General features: G+C 53.2%; 1 protein-coding gene and 1 long non-coding RNA gene across 3 annotated transcripts; one reads left to right on the top strand and one right to left on the bottom strand.

The window, feature by feature from the left end:
* The first annotated feature begins 698 nt into the window (after positions 1-698).
* Positions 699-6,255, top strand: Cish (cytokine inducible SH2 containing protein). 2 transcript variants are annotated; one of them, XM_021662055.2, is made up of 3 exons: positions 699-1,075; positions 4,230-4,450; positions 4,664-6,255. In XM_021662055.2, the coding sequence occupies exons 1-3, from the start codon at positions 1,056-1,058 to the stop codon at positions 5,194-5,196; spliced, it is 774 nt and encodes a 257-aa protein (XP_021517730.1). In that variant the 5' UTR covers positions 699-1,055; the 3' UTR covers positions 5,197-6,255. The 2 variants fall into 2 exon arrangements, with proteins under 2 accessions (XP_021517730.1, XP_021517735.1); XM_021662060.2 differs by lacking the exon at positions 4,230-4,450 and having other exon boundaries at positions 741-1,075.
* Positions 5,654-11,370, bottom strand: LOC132654658 (uncharacterized). The gene is made up of 2 exons (XR_009592325.1): positions 11,110-11,370; positions 5,654-8,083 (listed from the first exon to the last, which is right to left on the bottom strand). It is a non-coding gene; the product is annotated as an uncharacterized LOC132654658 (long non-coding RNA).
* Positions 11,371-16,824: the final 5,454 nt, after the last annotated feature.

The following is a 16,824-nucleotide window of genomic DNA, read 5'->3' as shown; positions in this document are numbered from 1 at the left end:
CTGTTGTACAGGAGAACAGCGCCGCTGTTCTGTCCCTAACCTCTATGATCCCATCCCCAAACAGTCTCTCTTGACTTGAACTCGGGTTTCTTACAGCATTTGGTTGGACCTCACCAACCCACAGACTGGGCTATCTATCTGGGAGCTGATTGTCTCCATAAGAGGCTCATTCCCCCCACTGGAGGTTCACTCAGATCAGGCACAGACGGGATGGGCTCATTTTATACAAAAGATTAGACGTAGCCTGAATCCTTTTAGGCCGTGGTAACCACAGTGGACCTGCTTATTTCCTCGGCCCCCTTAGGCACTCCACGCCCCTCCCCAAGTCTCTCTCCAGATCTCAGGTCTCACCAACCCACCACACGGCGTCCCGCTGTAGGCGAGAGCCAACAGGGAGCCCTAGCACAACCTCCGTTCGGCTAGGGGCGGCCAGGCAGGAGGGCCCCTCGAGGTAGCAGGGAGAGAAGCGCACCCATCCCCAAAGAAGCAGACGGAAGACAATCTGGCCTCGAGTTGTCGGAGTCGCGTCCGTATTCCTCCTTAACTTGCCCCTAACCCAGTTTTTCTCTCTACCAGTCTCTAGGTCCCGCCCCACTCGGTCACGTCAGTCCAGGGTCCGTGCATTTCAATTGGTCCGCCCGGCTGCTCGGCTCACCTCCAGCGATGCGATTGGTCAGCTCCAGACGCTCCCGCCCAGTTTTCCTGGAAAGTTCTTGGAAATCTGTCAAAGGTGTTTCCTTTCTCAATCCAAAGCCCCAGACGCCTGCGCCCCTGTTCCCCTCCCGGCCGCCGCAAAGCCTGCGGTTCTAGGAAGACGCGGCTTCCGGGAAGGGCTGGGACTCAGCGGACAAAAGATTAGGAGGCGCCTGGCCCCGCCCCGCCTGCCCAGCCCGTCCCCCTTGTCCTTCCAAGCTGCTCGCGCCACCGCCTCTCAGTCCCTGATCGCCGCCCGTGCGCCCCGGGACCCTGACCTCCGCGCCCTCGGCACCCACTGGCTCCCTTCTGCTTCCGTCCCCGCCGAGCCCCAACTTTCGAGCGGCCGTTGCCTCTGGGACATGGTCCTTTGCGTACAGGGGTAAGCTCAGTTCTTTCTCTGCCCGGGCTTCGTGCGGGAAGCCCGGGAAATCACAGGCCTCGAGCTAGCTGCGGGATTTGGGATGGCTCGACCGGTTGAGGGTGATGGCGTGCGAAAGGTGTGCCTAGGAGACCCCCACCCCACACACACGCACACACACACGCACAGTATGGGTAGGGAAACGGGGCTGGCGCGCGGTGGGAGGAGCCCCCATTCCTCAGATCTCGCTGGCGCCAACTGTAAACGGTCCCCAAGGACGGGGCTCACAAGTCTAGACCTCTGTTTGAGCCCAAGAGCCTACCTAGCCTTCCAGCTCCGCACCCATCAGTGTCCTTGGAGCAGCTCCTAGACCCCTCTCCGTTCGGGCGTTCGTTCCTCCGTCCCGAAGCACTCCACACCTTCTCTTAGCCCAGACTGAGGTCTCGGCGGGATAAAGACTAAAGCCTGCCTTCCCTAACGTTTCCCGGAGGCATGGACTATGGGAGCCTGGTGAGAGTGGATCTTTGATCTAAAAAAAAAATAATCAGTCTTGGCCACAGCTGAGTGGTCTCGGCACACCTGTTCGCCCTAGGTCTCAGCAGCCTCTTTCAATCACTGATCAGGAATTCAGGAAGCGCCGAGGAGAGAGCAAATATAGTCAACCCGGGGAGAGCTGGGTGGTCCAGGAGCAGTTGTACCAAGTGAGGAAGAGGGGGACGTGGGGCCGGGCTGAAGTGCGCTCGCTCTAAAGCAGCCCTGGGTCCCAGGAGGGGGACGTGGGGCCGGGCTGAAGTGCGCTCGCTCTAAAGCAGCCCTGGGTCCCAGGAGGGGGACGTGGGGCCGGGCTGAAGTGCGCTCGCTCTAAAGCAGCCCTGGGTCCCAGAAGGAGGACGCGGAGGTTCTGGAAAGACTCTTCCCTGGTAGTTCCCACCACGTTCCTTCAGTCTCTGAATTCTGGGACTCCTCAGCCAGACCCACACCCACTGCCTTCTTTCTTGGGCGGCCCCCTTCTCTCTTCTGGGTCCCCGCGGCCTCTCTGACTGCCTTCACTGAAGGCCCAGGGAACCTCAGGGCCAGGGTTGGGGTATTGGAGAAAGGATTTTTAACAGACTGGAATGTATCCCACCCTGCCCCGGCTTGGTTCATCTCACTGGCATGTGTCCTCAGGCGGGACTTGATGGCTAGACTCCAAGACATGCACACACAGGTTCTTGGAACACACTAGCCCGCACCCCCACGGTGATGACACAGTGGGAGACGCACCCCTCCCCAGGAGTCCTCCCCAGTAACCTGTGGGGATTAACGTAATCATTCTGCACCTAGACACCATACTGGCCCCGGAGATGCCCACTGTATACCCAAGGCGATCTATACCAGGGGCCTTACTAAGCTGTCTGGTCACACCTCCCGCAGAGGCTGTGCAGTGATTGGCTAGCTGCCCACAGGCTCTCAAAAAGTGCCTGAATCAGGCTATGGGCCCCAGCCGGCAGGTCACCTCAAAATTTTGCCTCTAGCACCCTAAGTGGGATTCCAGAGCTCTCACGGCACAGTCAGTGGAGGCGTGGAAAAACCCTTGGTGGACCAGAGCCTGTCACCCCTCCTTATGAGTGGCCACAGGACCATGACCTTCTAAAAACCACTTAACGCCCCCAGGGTTGGCTTCTCTCCTTGCTAACTGCTACCAGCTCCTAACTACCCCTTGTTTACAAGCAATACCTGATACACTGTTGCCTTCCCCAGGGAGTATGGGCAGAGCCTAGGGTTTCATTATCTTGAGGTCCTAAGATTCAACAGGGAACTAGACACAGAACGGAGGCCTGGGGACGTGTTTTATTAAAGATGAGAGAGAGCCAACTTTTTCTTCCCCAGGAAGCAGGGCCCCTGACTCACCTGCTGGGTGGGCTTTCTCTAGGAAGATTTCAGCCACCTCAGTTCCCCTAACCCCAGCCCTCTAATACTGCAAACCCCTCAGGGCAAGGAGGCCCTCATCTGGAAGGGGAAACCACAAACAGAGAGGAGCGGACTACATAAACACCATACAACCTAGCAGGGCTGGCTTGACAGGTGGACTCTGGAATGTGGGCTGAGGACCCTGCCGTTTGGTGGGAGCCCATATTATGAGGGATGAGATTCACCACTGCCTTTAGAGGACACCGGCTTCCCTCAGCTGGGAGGGGCAGAGCCCAGGATGGGACTCTAGCCGGTATGGGTAGGAGCTTATTTAAGTCTTCAAGTTTTAGCCAGTGTGGACTGAAGCGCCCCTCCTCGCTCCACACCTCTCCCCCGTAACAGATACCCCTATGGAGAGGAAGCTACCCTGTAACCTTAGGCTTTCTACTGTAATCTTAAGGTCTTCCTGAGAACTCCACCCTAGTCCATGCTGTGACTCCACCAGCTACGGTGGTATTTAACAGGCTACCTCAGCCAGGAGGGCACAACTGTGAGACAGCTTTGGCACTGGTGGGTTCCCGATTCTTGTGGTAGGAATGCTGAAAGTGCTCATGGGGAATGGTCTGTGGTTTTGGTGATACAAGATGAGGGTTAATTTGTATCTAGTAAATGCAGGAGAGTAGAAAAGAATGTTTCAGAAGAGGTTCCAGGAAAATGGGGGAATGGGTGTATATAGCTCAGTGGTAGAACACTGCTTGCTTAGCATGTGTGAACCTCTGTGTTCAGTTCTCAGCACTACTAGAGAGAGAGAGAGAGAGAGAGAGAGAGAGAGAGAGATTTGTATATAGGAGCTGGGTGTGGTGGCACACACCTTTAGTCCCAGCATTTGGGAGACAGAGGCAGGTGGATCTTTTGTGAGTTTAAGGCCAGCCTGGTCTATATAACAAGTTCCAGGCTAGCCAGGGCTATATAGTGAGACCCTGCTATTAAAAAAAAAAAAAAAAAAAACAAAACTGGGGGCCAGAGAGATGGCTCAGCAGTTAAGAGCACTGGCTGCTCTTTCAGAAGACTCTGGTTCAATTCCCAGCAACCACATGGTAGCTCACAACTGTCTGTGACTAGAGTTCCAGGGGATCTGACATCATCACACACGCATACATACAGGCAGAACACCATAAAATAAAATAAAAGTAAATAAATTATTCTTAGCAATCTGTTTATTTGAGGGAAGCGAGCAAAGGACTTTTCTAAAAGTGAAGATCTGTTACCCATCTGCCCACTCTAGATCTTGTCCTTTGCTGGCTCTGGAGCAAATTGGGCAGCGGCCTCTGTGGGCCCAGTCCCTGGAGCTGCCTGGGCCAGCCATGCAGCCCTTGCCCACTGGGGCATTCCCAGAGGAGGTGGCCGAGGAGACCCCTGTCCAGGCAGAGAGTGAACCAAAGGTGCTAGACCCTGAGGAGGACCTGCTGTGCATAGCCAAGACCTTCTCCTACCTTCGGGAGTCTGGTGAGTCTTGAGGGGAGACACAGACCCTGTGGTGGGAAGTCTGTGGAGTTGCTAAGCTCTATGGACTTTGATTCTGGTTTGGGAAGATTGGTCCTGCCCCTAAGACTGATGGTAGACATAGCTATCTCCAGGGAAACGGAAACGTGAAGGGCACCTGGGTTGGTGCCCTTAGGTAATTTCCACTCTGACCAGTCCTCCTCTCTACTTGCCTAGGATGGTATTGGGGTTCCATTACAGCCAGCGAGGCCCGGCAGCACCTACAGAAGATGCCAGAGGGCACATTCCTAGTACGAGATAGCACACACCCCAGCTACCTGTTCACTCTGTCGGTCAAAACCACCCGCGGCCCCACCAATGTGCGTATCGAGTATGCCGACTCTAGCTTCCGGCTGGACTCCAACTGCTTGTCGAGACCTCGAATCCTGGCCTTCCCGGATGTGGTCAGCCTGGTGCAGCACTATGTGGCCTCCTGTGCTGCTGACACCCGGAGTGACAGCCCAGATCCTCCTCCCGCTCCTGCCCTGCCTATGCCCAAGCAAGATGCCCCTGGCGACCCCGTGCTGCCCGTCCCCGTGGCCACCGCTGTGCACCTGAAGCTGGTGCAGCCCTTTGTGCGCAGAAGCAGCGCCCGCAGCTTACAGCATTTGTGTCGCCTGGTCATCAACCGTCTGGTGGCCGACGTGGACTGCCTACCGCTGCCCCGGCGCATGGCCGACTACCTCCGACAGTACCCCTTCCAACTCTGACTGGGCCTGGCACCCTGCCCTGCCTCACACAGTTACACCCTGAAGGGGACACAGGCCCTAGCTGGACTTGGAGTCCTGCTGTCCCTTCTTCAGTCATCCCAGTGCCAGCATGCATGTGACAGCTGGGCCAGAAAGTGCCAGCAAGAACAAGGCAGGTGGAGGAGGGGTTGCCACACAACTCTGAGGTCAATGCCTCCAGGTCCCATATGGCTCCTTGTGGTGAGTCATGTGTCAGACAAGAGTGAGACAGGCAGGACCTCGTCTCACCCCAGCGGCTGGACCCAGGTCCCCATTCACTCGCCTGCCCTAGCCACCCAAATGTTGTCAGTCTCCCAGGCCTGGTTTCTCAATCTGATGGGTAGGGCAGGCCCCCTCCCCACCTGTAGAGCAGAAGCCCATTTCTGGGAGAATATCAGCCAGAAGAACTGAGGTTGGTGATGCCAGCCCCCTTAGGGGGAAGCAGGCTGGGCTGAGGGACTACATAGTTATACAGTATTTATTTATTTATTCTCCTGGCAGGGGTCGGGGGTCAGATGATGGCATGAGCCATCCCACTTCTCTGCCCTAAGCCTTGGGTGGTCCAAAGACCCCCAGCTCTGGTTCTTCCCTGTGGAGACCCTCACCCCGAGTCGTATTATTGGGCCCAAAGTAGTCCCGAATGTCCAGGCCCTGACCCCCTGCGTATAGGGTCGCCCTCTTTTTCTCCCTGGCCTCTTTTGGGAGGCTGGGTAACCAGACAGACAGGAGCCAGAAACACAGAGCTCACTCTCCTCTCCTCACTGGGCAGTGGCATGGCTTCAGAGAGCTGGCTTCTCTGTGGTGCGGCCCCCGTGGAGGGGCTTGTGCTGGGTCAGGGAAGGGACGCTGGCTCTAGGGCTGCTGATGCAGCTCTTTCATGTCTTCTTCCCGCCCAGGAAGCTGCCTGCATGTGAGAGAGGGAGGAATACATACATGCCTGACAAGACTTTATAAAGCAATTATTATAACACGAGAACCACTTTGATAGTTTTCCTTCCACCGGTTTTTCTGTAATGGTAATAAAATTATGCCTTCCATTTATGAAGCCTTCTGTGGGGCTCCTGGAGTCATGTGTAGTTTATCCCTTTTTGGAAAAGCCAAAGCGCGGAACCTTAACGACTCGGCAGTCCCTACCCGGGGACTGAGGGGTGCAGGAAACAGAGCCGCCTTTCTTCTCACCTTCCCCCTTGTTCTCCTCGGGAGATGAGAGACAGGAGATAAAGGTCTGTTGGCATCCCTTCTGGGGTGCTATCCATTGTGCTACTGGGTAGGGAGGAAGCGGGCAGGAGAAGAGCTCTAAGCCCAAGAGATGTGTGGAGAGGAAGTATCCATTCAAAGTGCAAGTGGGCACAGAGGGCACTGACCTGAGGAGCCACAGGACTCAGGCCAGCCTTACAAGGAGAAAGTACAATGGACACAAAGGCACTAAAGTGGGATGAGGATCAGGTCGCGGGGCCTGTGAGGGCTCTTCCTGGCCAGTGGGTCAGGGATAGTGACCAATAGCTGGTAGGGTCTGGCCTGGGGTGGAAGTGTCAGAATTTTGGCTCACGTGGTCTGGGGTCAGTGAACCCTCTCAGTCAAGATCTTGTTACATCAGAAGTACAATTAAAATGAACACTGTCCAGGGTTGATGGTCTGACTCGGAACTATTTAGGCTGCTGGGATCCTAGTATGGTGTGAGGGCCTTAGGGCAAAGCTCCTCTAAACTGCTCAAAGCCTTCAGACCTTATTGCAGAAACAATTCTGGATGTGTTCTTGGTCCTGAGACCAGCAGAAGTGGCAAATGACAGGAGGCCTGTAATGTTGGCTTGAGCGCAGGAAGCTGTGAGGACTGGCATCTTGATAAGGAAGAGGCTAAGAAAATAAACAACCTAGAATCAGGGAGGCCCAGTCAAAGAGGCAGTCATGACAAAGCACAGGAATGACACTGTGAGGGCTGGAAAGATGGCTCAAAGGTTAAGAGCGCTTGCTACTCCTTCAGAGAATCAGCGTTCCCAGCTCTAGTGAAACTAATGCTTTCTTCTGGCCTGTGTGCACCTACACACACACAAATACAAACAAACATTGGGTTAGTGTGAACAAGAGGTGAATGAACGAGGGATAATACTTTTTTTAAAAACTAGGAGTAGTGTCAAAGCCCAGCTCTTCAGTCTGAAACCTTCCTCACTGCCACCGGCAGCTGGTAAAACCTTTACTGGCTGTGGGGCCCAACAGTGTGCCTTGTCCAACTGTTATCATGGCCTTGGTAGGGTCTTTTCTCCAACCCTGATCTTAGCCTTCTTGTGGTTCCTAAAATATGTGAGGCGATCCCTATTGCTCTTCTACCTCGCACCTCCCGCTCCCTCAGAGCTGAGTCATTGAGTGGAAAAATTGTAGCACTCAGGGGCCAGAGGCTGGCTCTCCACACATGGTGTCACAACTTGGACACTTCAGCTGCTGTAACAAAAGGAATCAGAAAACCCCATTCTTCACACAAGGGACTGTCTTAAAAATGCCTGCCAGGTGCAAGTCTGAGCGAGGACCCCATACTCCGTGGGATTGGGGCCCAAATACTCCCTACCCTAAGTTCAAATACCAGGAGCAGGGCCTGCCTGAGGCCACCCAGAGAGTTGAGCACAGAGCAGCGTTCACCCTAACTGGCCTTCTGCCTCCAGACATCTCGGTGAGATGGGGACAGGCAACCGGGTGCCAGCTCTGACAATTGTTTCTATCCACCTTGTCTCTGCCTGCTGAGAGCACTGGAGCCATAGGCCTGCCTGGCAATGGGCCACCCCTGACTCACCTCAAGGCAGAGTCCGGCGCTTTCCTGAGAAGGATCTGCCAGCTACTGACAGTTCAGTCTTTACATGCGGGGAATAGCAATGCCTGCCTGGGATAGGGAGAGCAGAAAACACATCATCACTGGACCCCAAAGCCAAGCCTAAAAGGAAAAGGAAACCAGCTGGCCAGGATGGTCCTGGGCTACTAAAAAGGGCAATCCTGTGGGTACTGATAAGAGTGGAAGGGTATGCCATGGGGTGGGCATGCTGGACCTGGCACAATATCCAAACAGTGATTGGTGGTAACCTTTGGCCGACTGAGTCCCTTCTTTGTGTGTGTCCCTTTCTTCTAGTGCTCTTTGGCTACTAACTGAGCCAGGCTCCATCAAGGCCCTGGGGACCCAGGAGGAAACAAGATAAACATGGCCCCTGCCCTCATGGGGCTGTGGCTAGTGCAAGAAAGGGAGTAAGCAAGTGAACAGATGGGCAAGTTTTGAGGGAGTGAAGAAAGCAAAGGCAGGAGGCGGGGGCAGAGAGGGGCTTTAGGCATGGGGTCGCCCAGTAAGGTGGCAGTGAGCCTGGCAGCCGGCGTGAAGAGCAGGGGTTGGTCACACTGGGAACGATGAGTACGGTGGCTGTCGGGCAGAGCCAAGCCTAGACTCTGGCATGGAATGGGGAGGGCAGGGGGGCCGGGACTGATTTTAGTCTAGATGGCTAAGCATCTCAGTCTAGCAGGGTTATCCTGGGCTCTGAAGCTCATTTCTAAAGAATTCCAGGTGGATGGCTCTGTGAGGGCTCAAAGCAGGCAGCCAGTGAGAAGATTCACAAGTATGGAATTTAGGGGGGGTGGGGTGCCATTGGAAACTGGAGGAGGCAAGGGTGGCAACTTTGGGTGTGGTTCATTCCCCATTAATTCGCACTGACAGAGGCTGTCCCCATTTTCAGCTGAGAAGGTATGGCTTTGAGCAGCGGTTCTCAACCTGTGGGTCACGTCCCCTTTGGGGAGTTGATCAGCCTTCTTACAGGGGTCATGACCCCTTTGGGGAGTTGACCGGCCCTCTTACAGGGGCTGCCTAAACACAGACAATACCTTACGATTCACGGCAGTAGCAAAGTTACAGCTGTGAAGCTGTGAAGTAGCAACAGAAATGTTATGGTTGGGGTCACGACAACCTGAGGAACTGTATTAAAGCATCAGGAAGGCTGAGAGACACTGGCTTATGAAGTGGCCAAGGCCAGTTTAGGGTCATAAGCCTGTCTTGAGACCTTATTTGTGTAACCACTCCTCTACCCTGCCTCTGAAGACCTGCCTCCTGAAGCCTCAGCCTGCCACGATTCAGAGGCCAGAGAGAAGGGTAGAGGCATTGGGAGGAGCTCTCTAGAGAGGATGCTGGCCCTGGAACAGGAAGATGGACTTGGCGAGCACTCTTATGTGATATTCCTCTCTGGGCTTACATCCTCTCTGGAACGTTTTTTTGGGGCAGATGCCACTAAGCCATCTCTTGTCCGAAGGATGGACGAACCGGCCAGCGTCTCGCTGGGATGTTTCGTTCAAGGTTACCGAGTCAAACAACATTCCCTTGGTCCTGAGAGCCCCAGAACTCTGAGTCCAGCATTTAGCTTGCCGTCTGAGCAGATCCAGCTGGACCAAAGCTAAATGCATCTGAATGACTCTCAGATGGAAACCCTTCTACGCTAGGTGTCTGGGGCTGAAGTGAAGGGCCAGGGGTCTGGGGCCTGAAATCAGATCTTCCTGTGTAGCAGGCAGGAAGGTCTGGGGTATGTGCACAGGGCATCTGCCGTCTCCCCGCCCTCCACCCCCTCCCTAATCTTGCTGAGGCTGTCTTCATTTAGAAGGAGAGCCTGGGCTGGGCAGGCGGGAGCAACCCTTTTCACACCAACCTGTTAGACCAGTTTTAATCCAAAGCAGGTTACCCTTGGCCTCCCCACCCCTCTCTGGCTCAGTGGAGCAGCACAGCCAGCCTAGGGGCACCCCAGTGGTCACTGTGGGGCAACAGGAGAGGGATCTTTGTCTGGGACACAAGCTAGAGGAGGTCCCTGGGGGGTCAGCTCTGGCCAGAAGAGCTGAGCAGAGAAGAGGGTGAGTAGGGAGTGGCTGGGCCTGGCTTTGGGGAAAAGCCAAGTACATGGGAGCCAGCACTCATCTCTGAGGTGGAGATGATGCAGCCCACTGAGGGCAGAAGGAGGCCAAAGCTGTCTACTCAGAGGAAGGACCATGGTCTCCATTACCCGAGCCTAGTTGAAGCAAGCAGAGGCCAGGGTGCAGTTAGGTAGTTTGGGAAAAGGCTGGGGAAACTTGGGGCTACTACAATTCCTCCAAGCAGCCCTCCAGGACTGCTCTACCCACAAAGGAACTTACTGTTCTCCAAACATTCCGATGGTGTGGTTGAAGGGGGCATGGCCTCTAGCAAATGCTTTCCAGAAGCAGAACCCTGCTCTGGGGATTTCCCCGACCCTAGCACCAATAAACCAGACCAGACTTTTCCTGTCCCCAGACATGGGCTCTATTTCCACTAGAGATACAGATTTCAGTTCCCACCGGTATAGGCAAGGCTCTGTTCTCAGCGCCTGTCAGCTCTCTGCCTCTTCCTGAGAACATTTTATACTCCCCTCTGCCCACATCAGAGTGTGTGTGTGTGTGTGAGTGCGCATGTGCAAGTGTGTGTGTGTGTGTTTGCCAGTGTGCCCGTGGTGCTGACCTTTCCCCTTGGCCAACATTCCTCTGTTTTCTTCAGCTGCTTCCAGGGGACAGTTTGGTAGGAGGAGCCATAGAGGAGAGATGTCCTCGGGGAAACTTTTCCTCAAAGCTCAGAGCCACCAAGGCCTATGCAGATGGAGATGGTCTCCCCGGTAGCCTGACATGGTGACGAGGCCTCCTGGAAAGGTGTGGCACTCGGGCGCCTGTGCCCCTGGGAGCTTGCCAGCACGAGTCTGGTATGGACAGGGTAGGCTCGGCTTTGACAGGCGAAGCCGTGTGGCCCCAGCAGGCTGCTTTTATCATCCTGACACATGCGTTCTGGTCACCGGCCAAAATTCTGGGTTTACTCTCTGTGGGATCCGTTTGCTCCGGGTCCTACTCGAGAGGTGCCCGGGCTAGGTCTACACCGTCCTGTACCTTTGCACTTGGAGTCAGCCGGTCATTATCCGGGTTGGGGGGTGTGGGCTTTGGGCACGCCGGCACCCGCTTCCAGCAGCTTGACCATCCCCACCTTCTCTCCCGAGTCTCAGCGTTGTTACCTGTGGGTGCTCGCGGAGGGCGGGGAAGGCAGAGTGTGGGCAGCTCCGCCCCCACCCCGGGTGAGGTGTTTTTGCCAGAATCAGAGCAGCTGTGGCTAGAGGCCTCTTCCCGGGAAGAGCAGAGCGCCTCTTCCAAGAACTCCGCGGAGGGCTGGTGGGAGGGTGCGCGGGGGAGTTAATTTTAAACCAAACAGCTTTTCCACGCTTCTCAGGAACTGGCTGCTCAATGTGCTGGGGCAGGTCCCAGGCGGGAGGGCAGGCCCGGTGCCAGCTCAGAGGTGGGGTGGGTGGAAGATCCCCAGAGGAGAGGCCCAACTGACCTTGAGGGAATTTGGACTTTGTCTCTGCTCATCCATCAAGGCGCTGACCCCATGCACCCACTCAGCGTGCTGGGGGACTTGGGGGGATGACTTATTCAGTCCTCAGCAGGAAGAGTAACATCAGAACAGGATGCATGCTGTGAGTGTCACGTTCTTTCAAGGCCCCAGAAGGCCTGCTCCCAGACCCTTCGCTGCTGAGAAGCTGCCATCCTGTGCCCTCGCCTTTGCCTCTAGGTGTTTTGTGATGAAGGCCTCCTCTGAGGCTATGGGAAGACCTGGGCCTACCTCCGTGGGGTAGAACTCTAGGCACCGGGCTAGCGGAATGGGGAGTGGAGTATGGAAAGCTAGTGGAAGCTAGTGATGGGCCCAGGGAATCATTTTCCTTTGTGTGTTGGAAAAACTCGTAGGCCGTCCCCACGGCTGACTTCGAGATAAGGCATTTCACTTCACTGACCTCCTAGGCCCACCTCAGTGTGCTTACTCCCGCTTGCCTGACAGTCTAGGACCACCTCCCCATGTCCAGCTCATGAAGGGCTTTCTCTGTAGATAAATCATTTTGTTTGTTTGTTTGTTTGTTTGTTTGAGCTAGGGTTTCTCTGTGTAGCCTTGGCTGTCCTGGACTTGCTGTGTAGACCAGGCTGGCCTTGAACTCATAGAGAACCGCCTACCTATGCTTCCCAAAGAGCTGGGATTACAGGCGTGTGCCACCCCACCGGGCTGAGAAGTCATTTCTACCCATTCTATACCTCCAACTCTCCCTGCCCTGAGACTCTGGAGGCCTCAGTAAGTTCTAAGAAAGAATGCCAGGCGAATGCTGCCAGGAGCTGCTGTTCTTGGAACTGGCATTGCAGAGACAGGGATACTTCCTGGAACCTGATGTCCATTCAAGGGAGAGGCTTAGAGGACATCAAGTAACCTCGGGAAGAAAGAGTATCAAAGCTTCAGTTTAGATCCTCGCTTCCAGGAAGCCCTCCTTGACTGAAGGTGTTTCCTCCACCTCCACCATCACACTAAAGCCTCTCCTTGAGAAGGCCCAGGTCTGGTGTGGCCTGTAAGGTATTTTGTATCCAACCTGGGGCAGAGTGAGCAGCTAGACATGGATGTGGACAGCATCAAAAGGCGCCTGTGCGTAGGCGAAGGGGGAGTTAGATATGCCTGTACTGCCAGGTTAGGGGAAAGGGCTGTAAGAGAGAGTGGGACCGCAAGGGGAGGTCAACAGGGCCAGGTCTTGCTGAGGGGACTTCCTGTTAGTTCCAGGCAGCCTCCAGGTTGGTGTCGTTCCTGGCTTCGGATTCCCGCACCTTAGTACGGGGGGCCCAGCTTCAGCATGGAGTCGTCGGGGGCTCTCCCGGCAGCATCATTCAGCCATGCAGCCTTGGGCAAGCACCCGCCTACCGGTGCCTTGGTTTTCACCCGTGTGCCTCTGCACTCAGTTACTCATCAGTATTTGGCCCACCCTGAGCACCGTTCCCAGCCTGAAACCTATCCACCCACGTGTTTCAGAGAAGATGAATCCCCCCTTCCAAAGCTGGTCCTGGGAGCAAAGGCCAGGGCGGCGGCTGGAAGTAGCTGTGAGGTGGCCTGTAAGAAAGAGACCCTCAAACCTCTGTAGAAAGGCAGTGCAAGCCACCCAGAACAACTGCAGCCCCTTTTACCAGTGCAGCTGATAAAAAGTGGGAGTCTGCATTTCTCTCGCTGGGAGGAGCTCCGTTCCTGACCATGGGTAGGTTGGCCTAGGCCAGAAAGCCTGCTGTGGAGAACTGAGGCCGGCTCAGTGCAGGGATTGGTGCTTAGAGTGCTGGGTTTGCAGGGAATGCCCATGGCCAGTTCACACGGTTGCAGAACCAGGTCACCAGCAAGTCATGCATGTCCCTGAAACTCAGTCTCCCCCTCTGTAAAGTGCCATCATTTACCTTACGGCGTCACTGTAAGGAGTGCTGAATAAATTGTAGATTCTGACCGGTCCATGTTTCTTTGAGATCTTCTCTCTGGGTCCCCCCCCACTTCTCTAGCTTCCCCTTCATCAAGGGCCCCTGTGGATGTGAGCACTTCCTCTGGTTCCCATGGTAGCAAGAAGCACCTGCGGATACACTCACCTCCTTCCCTCTGCGGCACAGGCCCTGATGTGCGCAGTGCTCCAGGCCAAGGGACAAGCTGAGGTCCTGATACACAGATCTAAACATTGAAATATCATACGCTACAAACTGCTAATAATCTATGTGCCAGCCTCTTAACAAACATAGCAATGGACAGCTTTCATAAGTCTGAAAGTTAGGAGATAGCAAAGATTTTTTTTGTTGTTTATTTGTTGTTTTTGTTTTTGTTTTTTTTTTCAAGACAAGGTTGGCTGTCCTGGATTTGCTTTGTAGATCAGGCTGGCTTTGCATTCACAGAGATCCACCTGCTTCTGCCTCCCTCCGTGCTGAGATTACAGGTGAGTGCCATCATGCCCAGCTGATATCAAGGATTTTTGAACCTCAGAATATACTTGTGTCTGGTGTTCTCTGATGGGTCTGAGATTTAAGTAAGAAAACAGAGATGTACTTAGCTCATAATGAATTTTCTGTTTTTCCTGTAGCACTACTTGTTCTTGTATTTATTCTAGAAAAGATGATCCCGTTATTATAATCACGTACAAGGTCATTTATTACAAGACTTGAATCTAATTATTGTTTTTGACAGTAATGATTTACAAAGTTAAAGTAACACAGTATAACCAAAGAATATTAAAAAAAAAAAAGTTAGGTTAAATGAAAAATACCAAAAACTGACAGTACTTTAAATATAGGATCAATATTTATTTATTTATATTTATTGAGATGGGGCCTTAAAGTTCCGACTCTCCTGCCCCTTCCTGAGTGCTTCGGTAATAGGCATATGCCATCCTGCACAGTTTTATACAGCGCTGGGAATCGAACAGGCGTACTTGGCAGACATTCCACAAGTGAGCTGCATCCCTAGCTCCCCCACTCCCAAATATTTTTGAAAGAACAAAATCGAGGCTGGGGAGATGACTCAGCAGTTAAGAGCACTTGCTGGTCTTTAGAGGTTCAGTTCCCAGTACGCACAGCCACTTGGAACTCCAGTTTCAGGGATTCTGATGTCATCTTCCGGCCTCTGAGGGACACCCGTAGCACCCACAGATACACACAGGCGGTCACACACATAAGAATAAACAGATCTTTTTTGTTGGTGGTGAGATTATTTATTAGCATTAAAGATAGCTCAGGAGGTGAAACGCTGACCTCAGCAGCTCTCTTCCTCAGAACCCACGTAAGTGCCCTGGGGGCGGGGCAGGGCGGCCTTCTGGGCTTCCAGCATTAGGAGAGCAAAGGAGCCTGAGAGCCTGAGAGCATCAAAGAGCAAGGCAAAGAGAAACCAAGGAAGACTCCTGAAGGTCCTCCACTGGCACCTACTTTCATAGACACCCACTTGGCAACCCTCCCACGCACAGAGAGAAACACACATGCAAAATTAATCATTAACTGATTAAAAGGAATTAACTTGGGAGGCTGAGGGGAGAGGATCGCCGGCAGTATGAGACCAGCCTAGGCTAGAGAGTGAGTTCCAGGAAGCCTGGCAAAAACAGGGAATATCGTGGCTCATAAAAACAACAACAGCAGCAACAAAAACTGAAGCAATAAATTATATACCATATTAATGACGTCAAATGTGAAGATGAGGTAAAATTAAATTTTCATTTTTTTTTTTTATTTAATAAAAAAATTTTTTTTTAGAGACTGAACCCAGGGTTTCCTATATCCCAGGCTGTTGCTCTACCACTGAGGCCCACCCTTAGTCCTGAGGTTTTTATTAAGTCGTGTTAAATGTTTTCATAGAGACGAATCCTCTCAGTTGACTTAGCTCAAATCCTCCATGACAGCTGCCCATGTCTCCCGGCACTGTTATGATAGCAGTGGATCACAGGCTTGTCTTACTGCACCAGGCACGTGGTATCAAGTCCCTGGTATTGGTAATGGCCCTGCGTCCTTTGTAAATATATCTGAAATCTTTTTTTTTTTTTTTAAATAGGTTTGGATAGTACTTCGAACAACAGGCTTCAGGCAGGTGAAGAGAGAATGGTAACCGACCAGATGTAATTTCCAACAAGTGATACCAGAGTAATTTTGGGAAAAAAAAAAAAATCGGTGTCTACCTCACCATGAATTCTTAGATAGAGGAAATATTTCAGGATTAAAGGGAGACAATGTTCAAAATGCCCTTCACAGCCCCTCCCGGGGGCGCAAAGCAGCGGCTGTGAGACACAGCTTCCTCCTAGACATGGCCTCCCTGCATTCCCCAGAAGTACCCTGAGACTAGGACCCTAAAGCAAGCAGCTTTTTTGGAAGTGATGCCAAGGAGCCCCAGCAGGATGTTCGAAGACTGTGTGCCACAGTCCTCTCCCACTTCTGTACCCCTGCCAGCCTAGCTGAGGAACTGCCAGCCCTTGTTCCCAATAAAGTAGAGGTACCCTGTCCCTTGTTTAAACCAGAAGCTTCATGTTTTCTGCCCGGGTCTTTGACAATATGGATGTCTAAGTCATTTGCTTACATGGTGGATACAAACTTAGATTTCACAGTGTTTATGTGCGTGTGTGTGTGTGTGTGTGTGTGTGTGTGCGCGCGCGCGTGTAATGTGGAGATCAGTGGTCAACCGTGGGAGTCATCCTTAGGCACTCTTTTGAAACAGCATCTCTCACTGGCCTGGAACTCATGAAGCAGGCTGGCCTCAGCGAGTCCCAGGGATCCCCGTCTCCACCTCCACAGCCTCTGGGATTATAAGTGGGCACAGCTACACTTGGCTTTTATGTGGGTCCAGAGCATTTTACTCGCTGAGATACCCCAGCCCAACACAAATCTTTATTTTTTTTAATTTTTATTTTCTTTTTATTAATTACAGTTGATTCACTTTGTATCCCAGCTGTAGCCCCTCCCCCACCCCTCCCCAATCCCACCCTCCCTCCTTCTTCTTCTCCTATGCCCCTCCAACATAATTCTTTATATAAAGGGCAGGAGAAAGTGATACAGGGGTCAATTTTAGCCTTGGTGGGTGGACATGAAGGTCACAAAGGCTAGAAGGAAGAAGGCTAGAGTCACAGGAAGATCCCAGAAGATGCGAGAAGGTGGGGGACATTTCAGCAGACGTGAGATGCTGGTTTACTCAGGCTAGAGAGAATGGATCCCAGGAAGCTGCAACAGTGTTAGCAAAGGTGAGTAGGAAAGCCTGGAGAAAGGTCACTGAGGCTTCAGAAGACCCGAGGTTGGTCCTCAGCT

Source organism: Meriones unguiculatus, chromosome 6 (assembly GCF_030254825.1).
Source record: "Meriones unguiculatus strain TT.TT164.6M chromosome 6, Bangor_MerUng_6.1, whole genome shotgun sequence".
In the NCBI taxonomy this organism is placed as follows: Eukaryota; Metazoa; Chordata; class Mammalia; order Rodentia; family Muridae; genus Meriones; species Meriones unguiculatus.
Note: the sequence above shows the minus strand (reverse complement) of the source record. Positions and strands in the feature narration are given on the sequence as shown.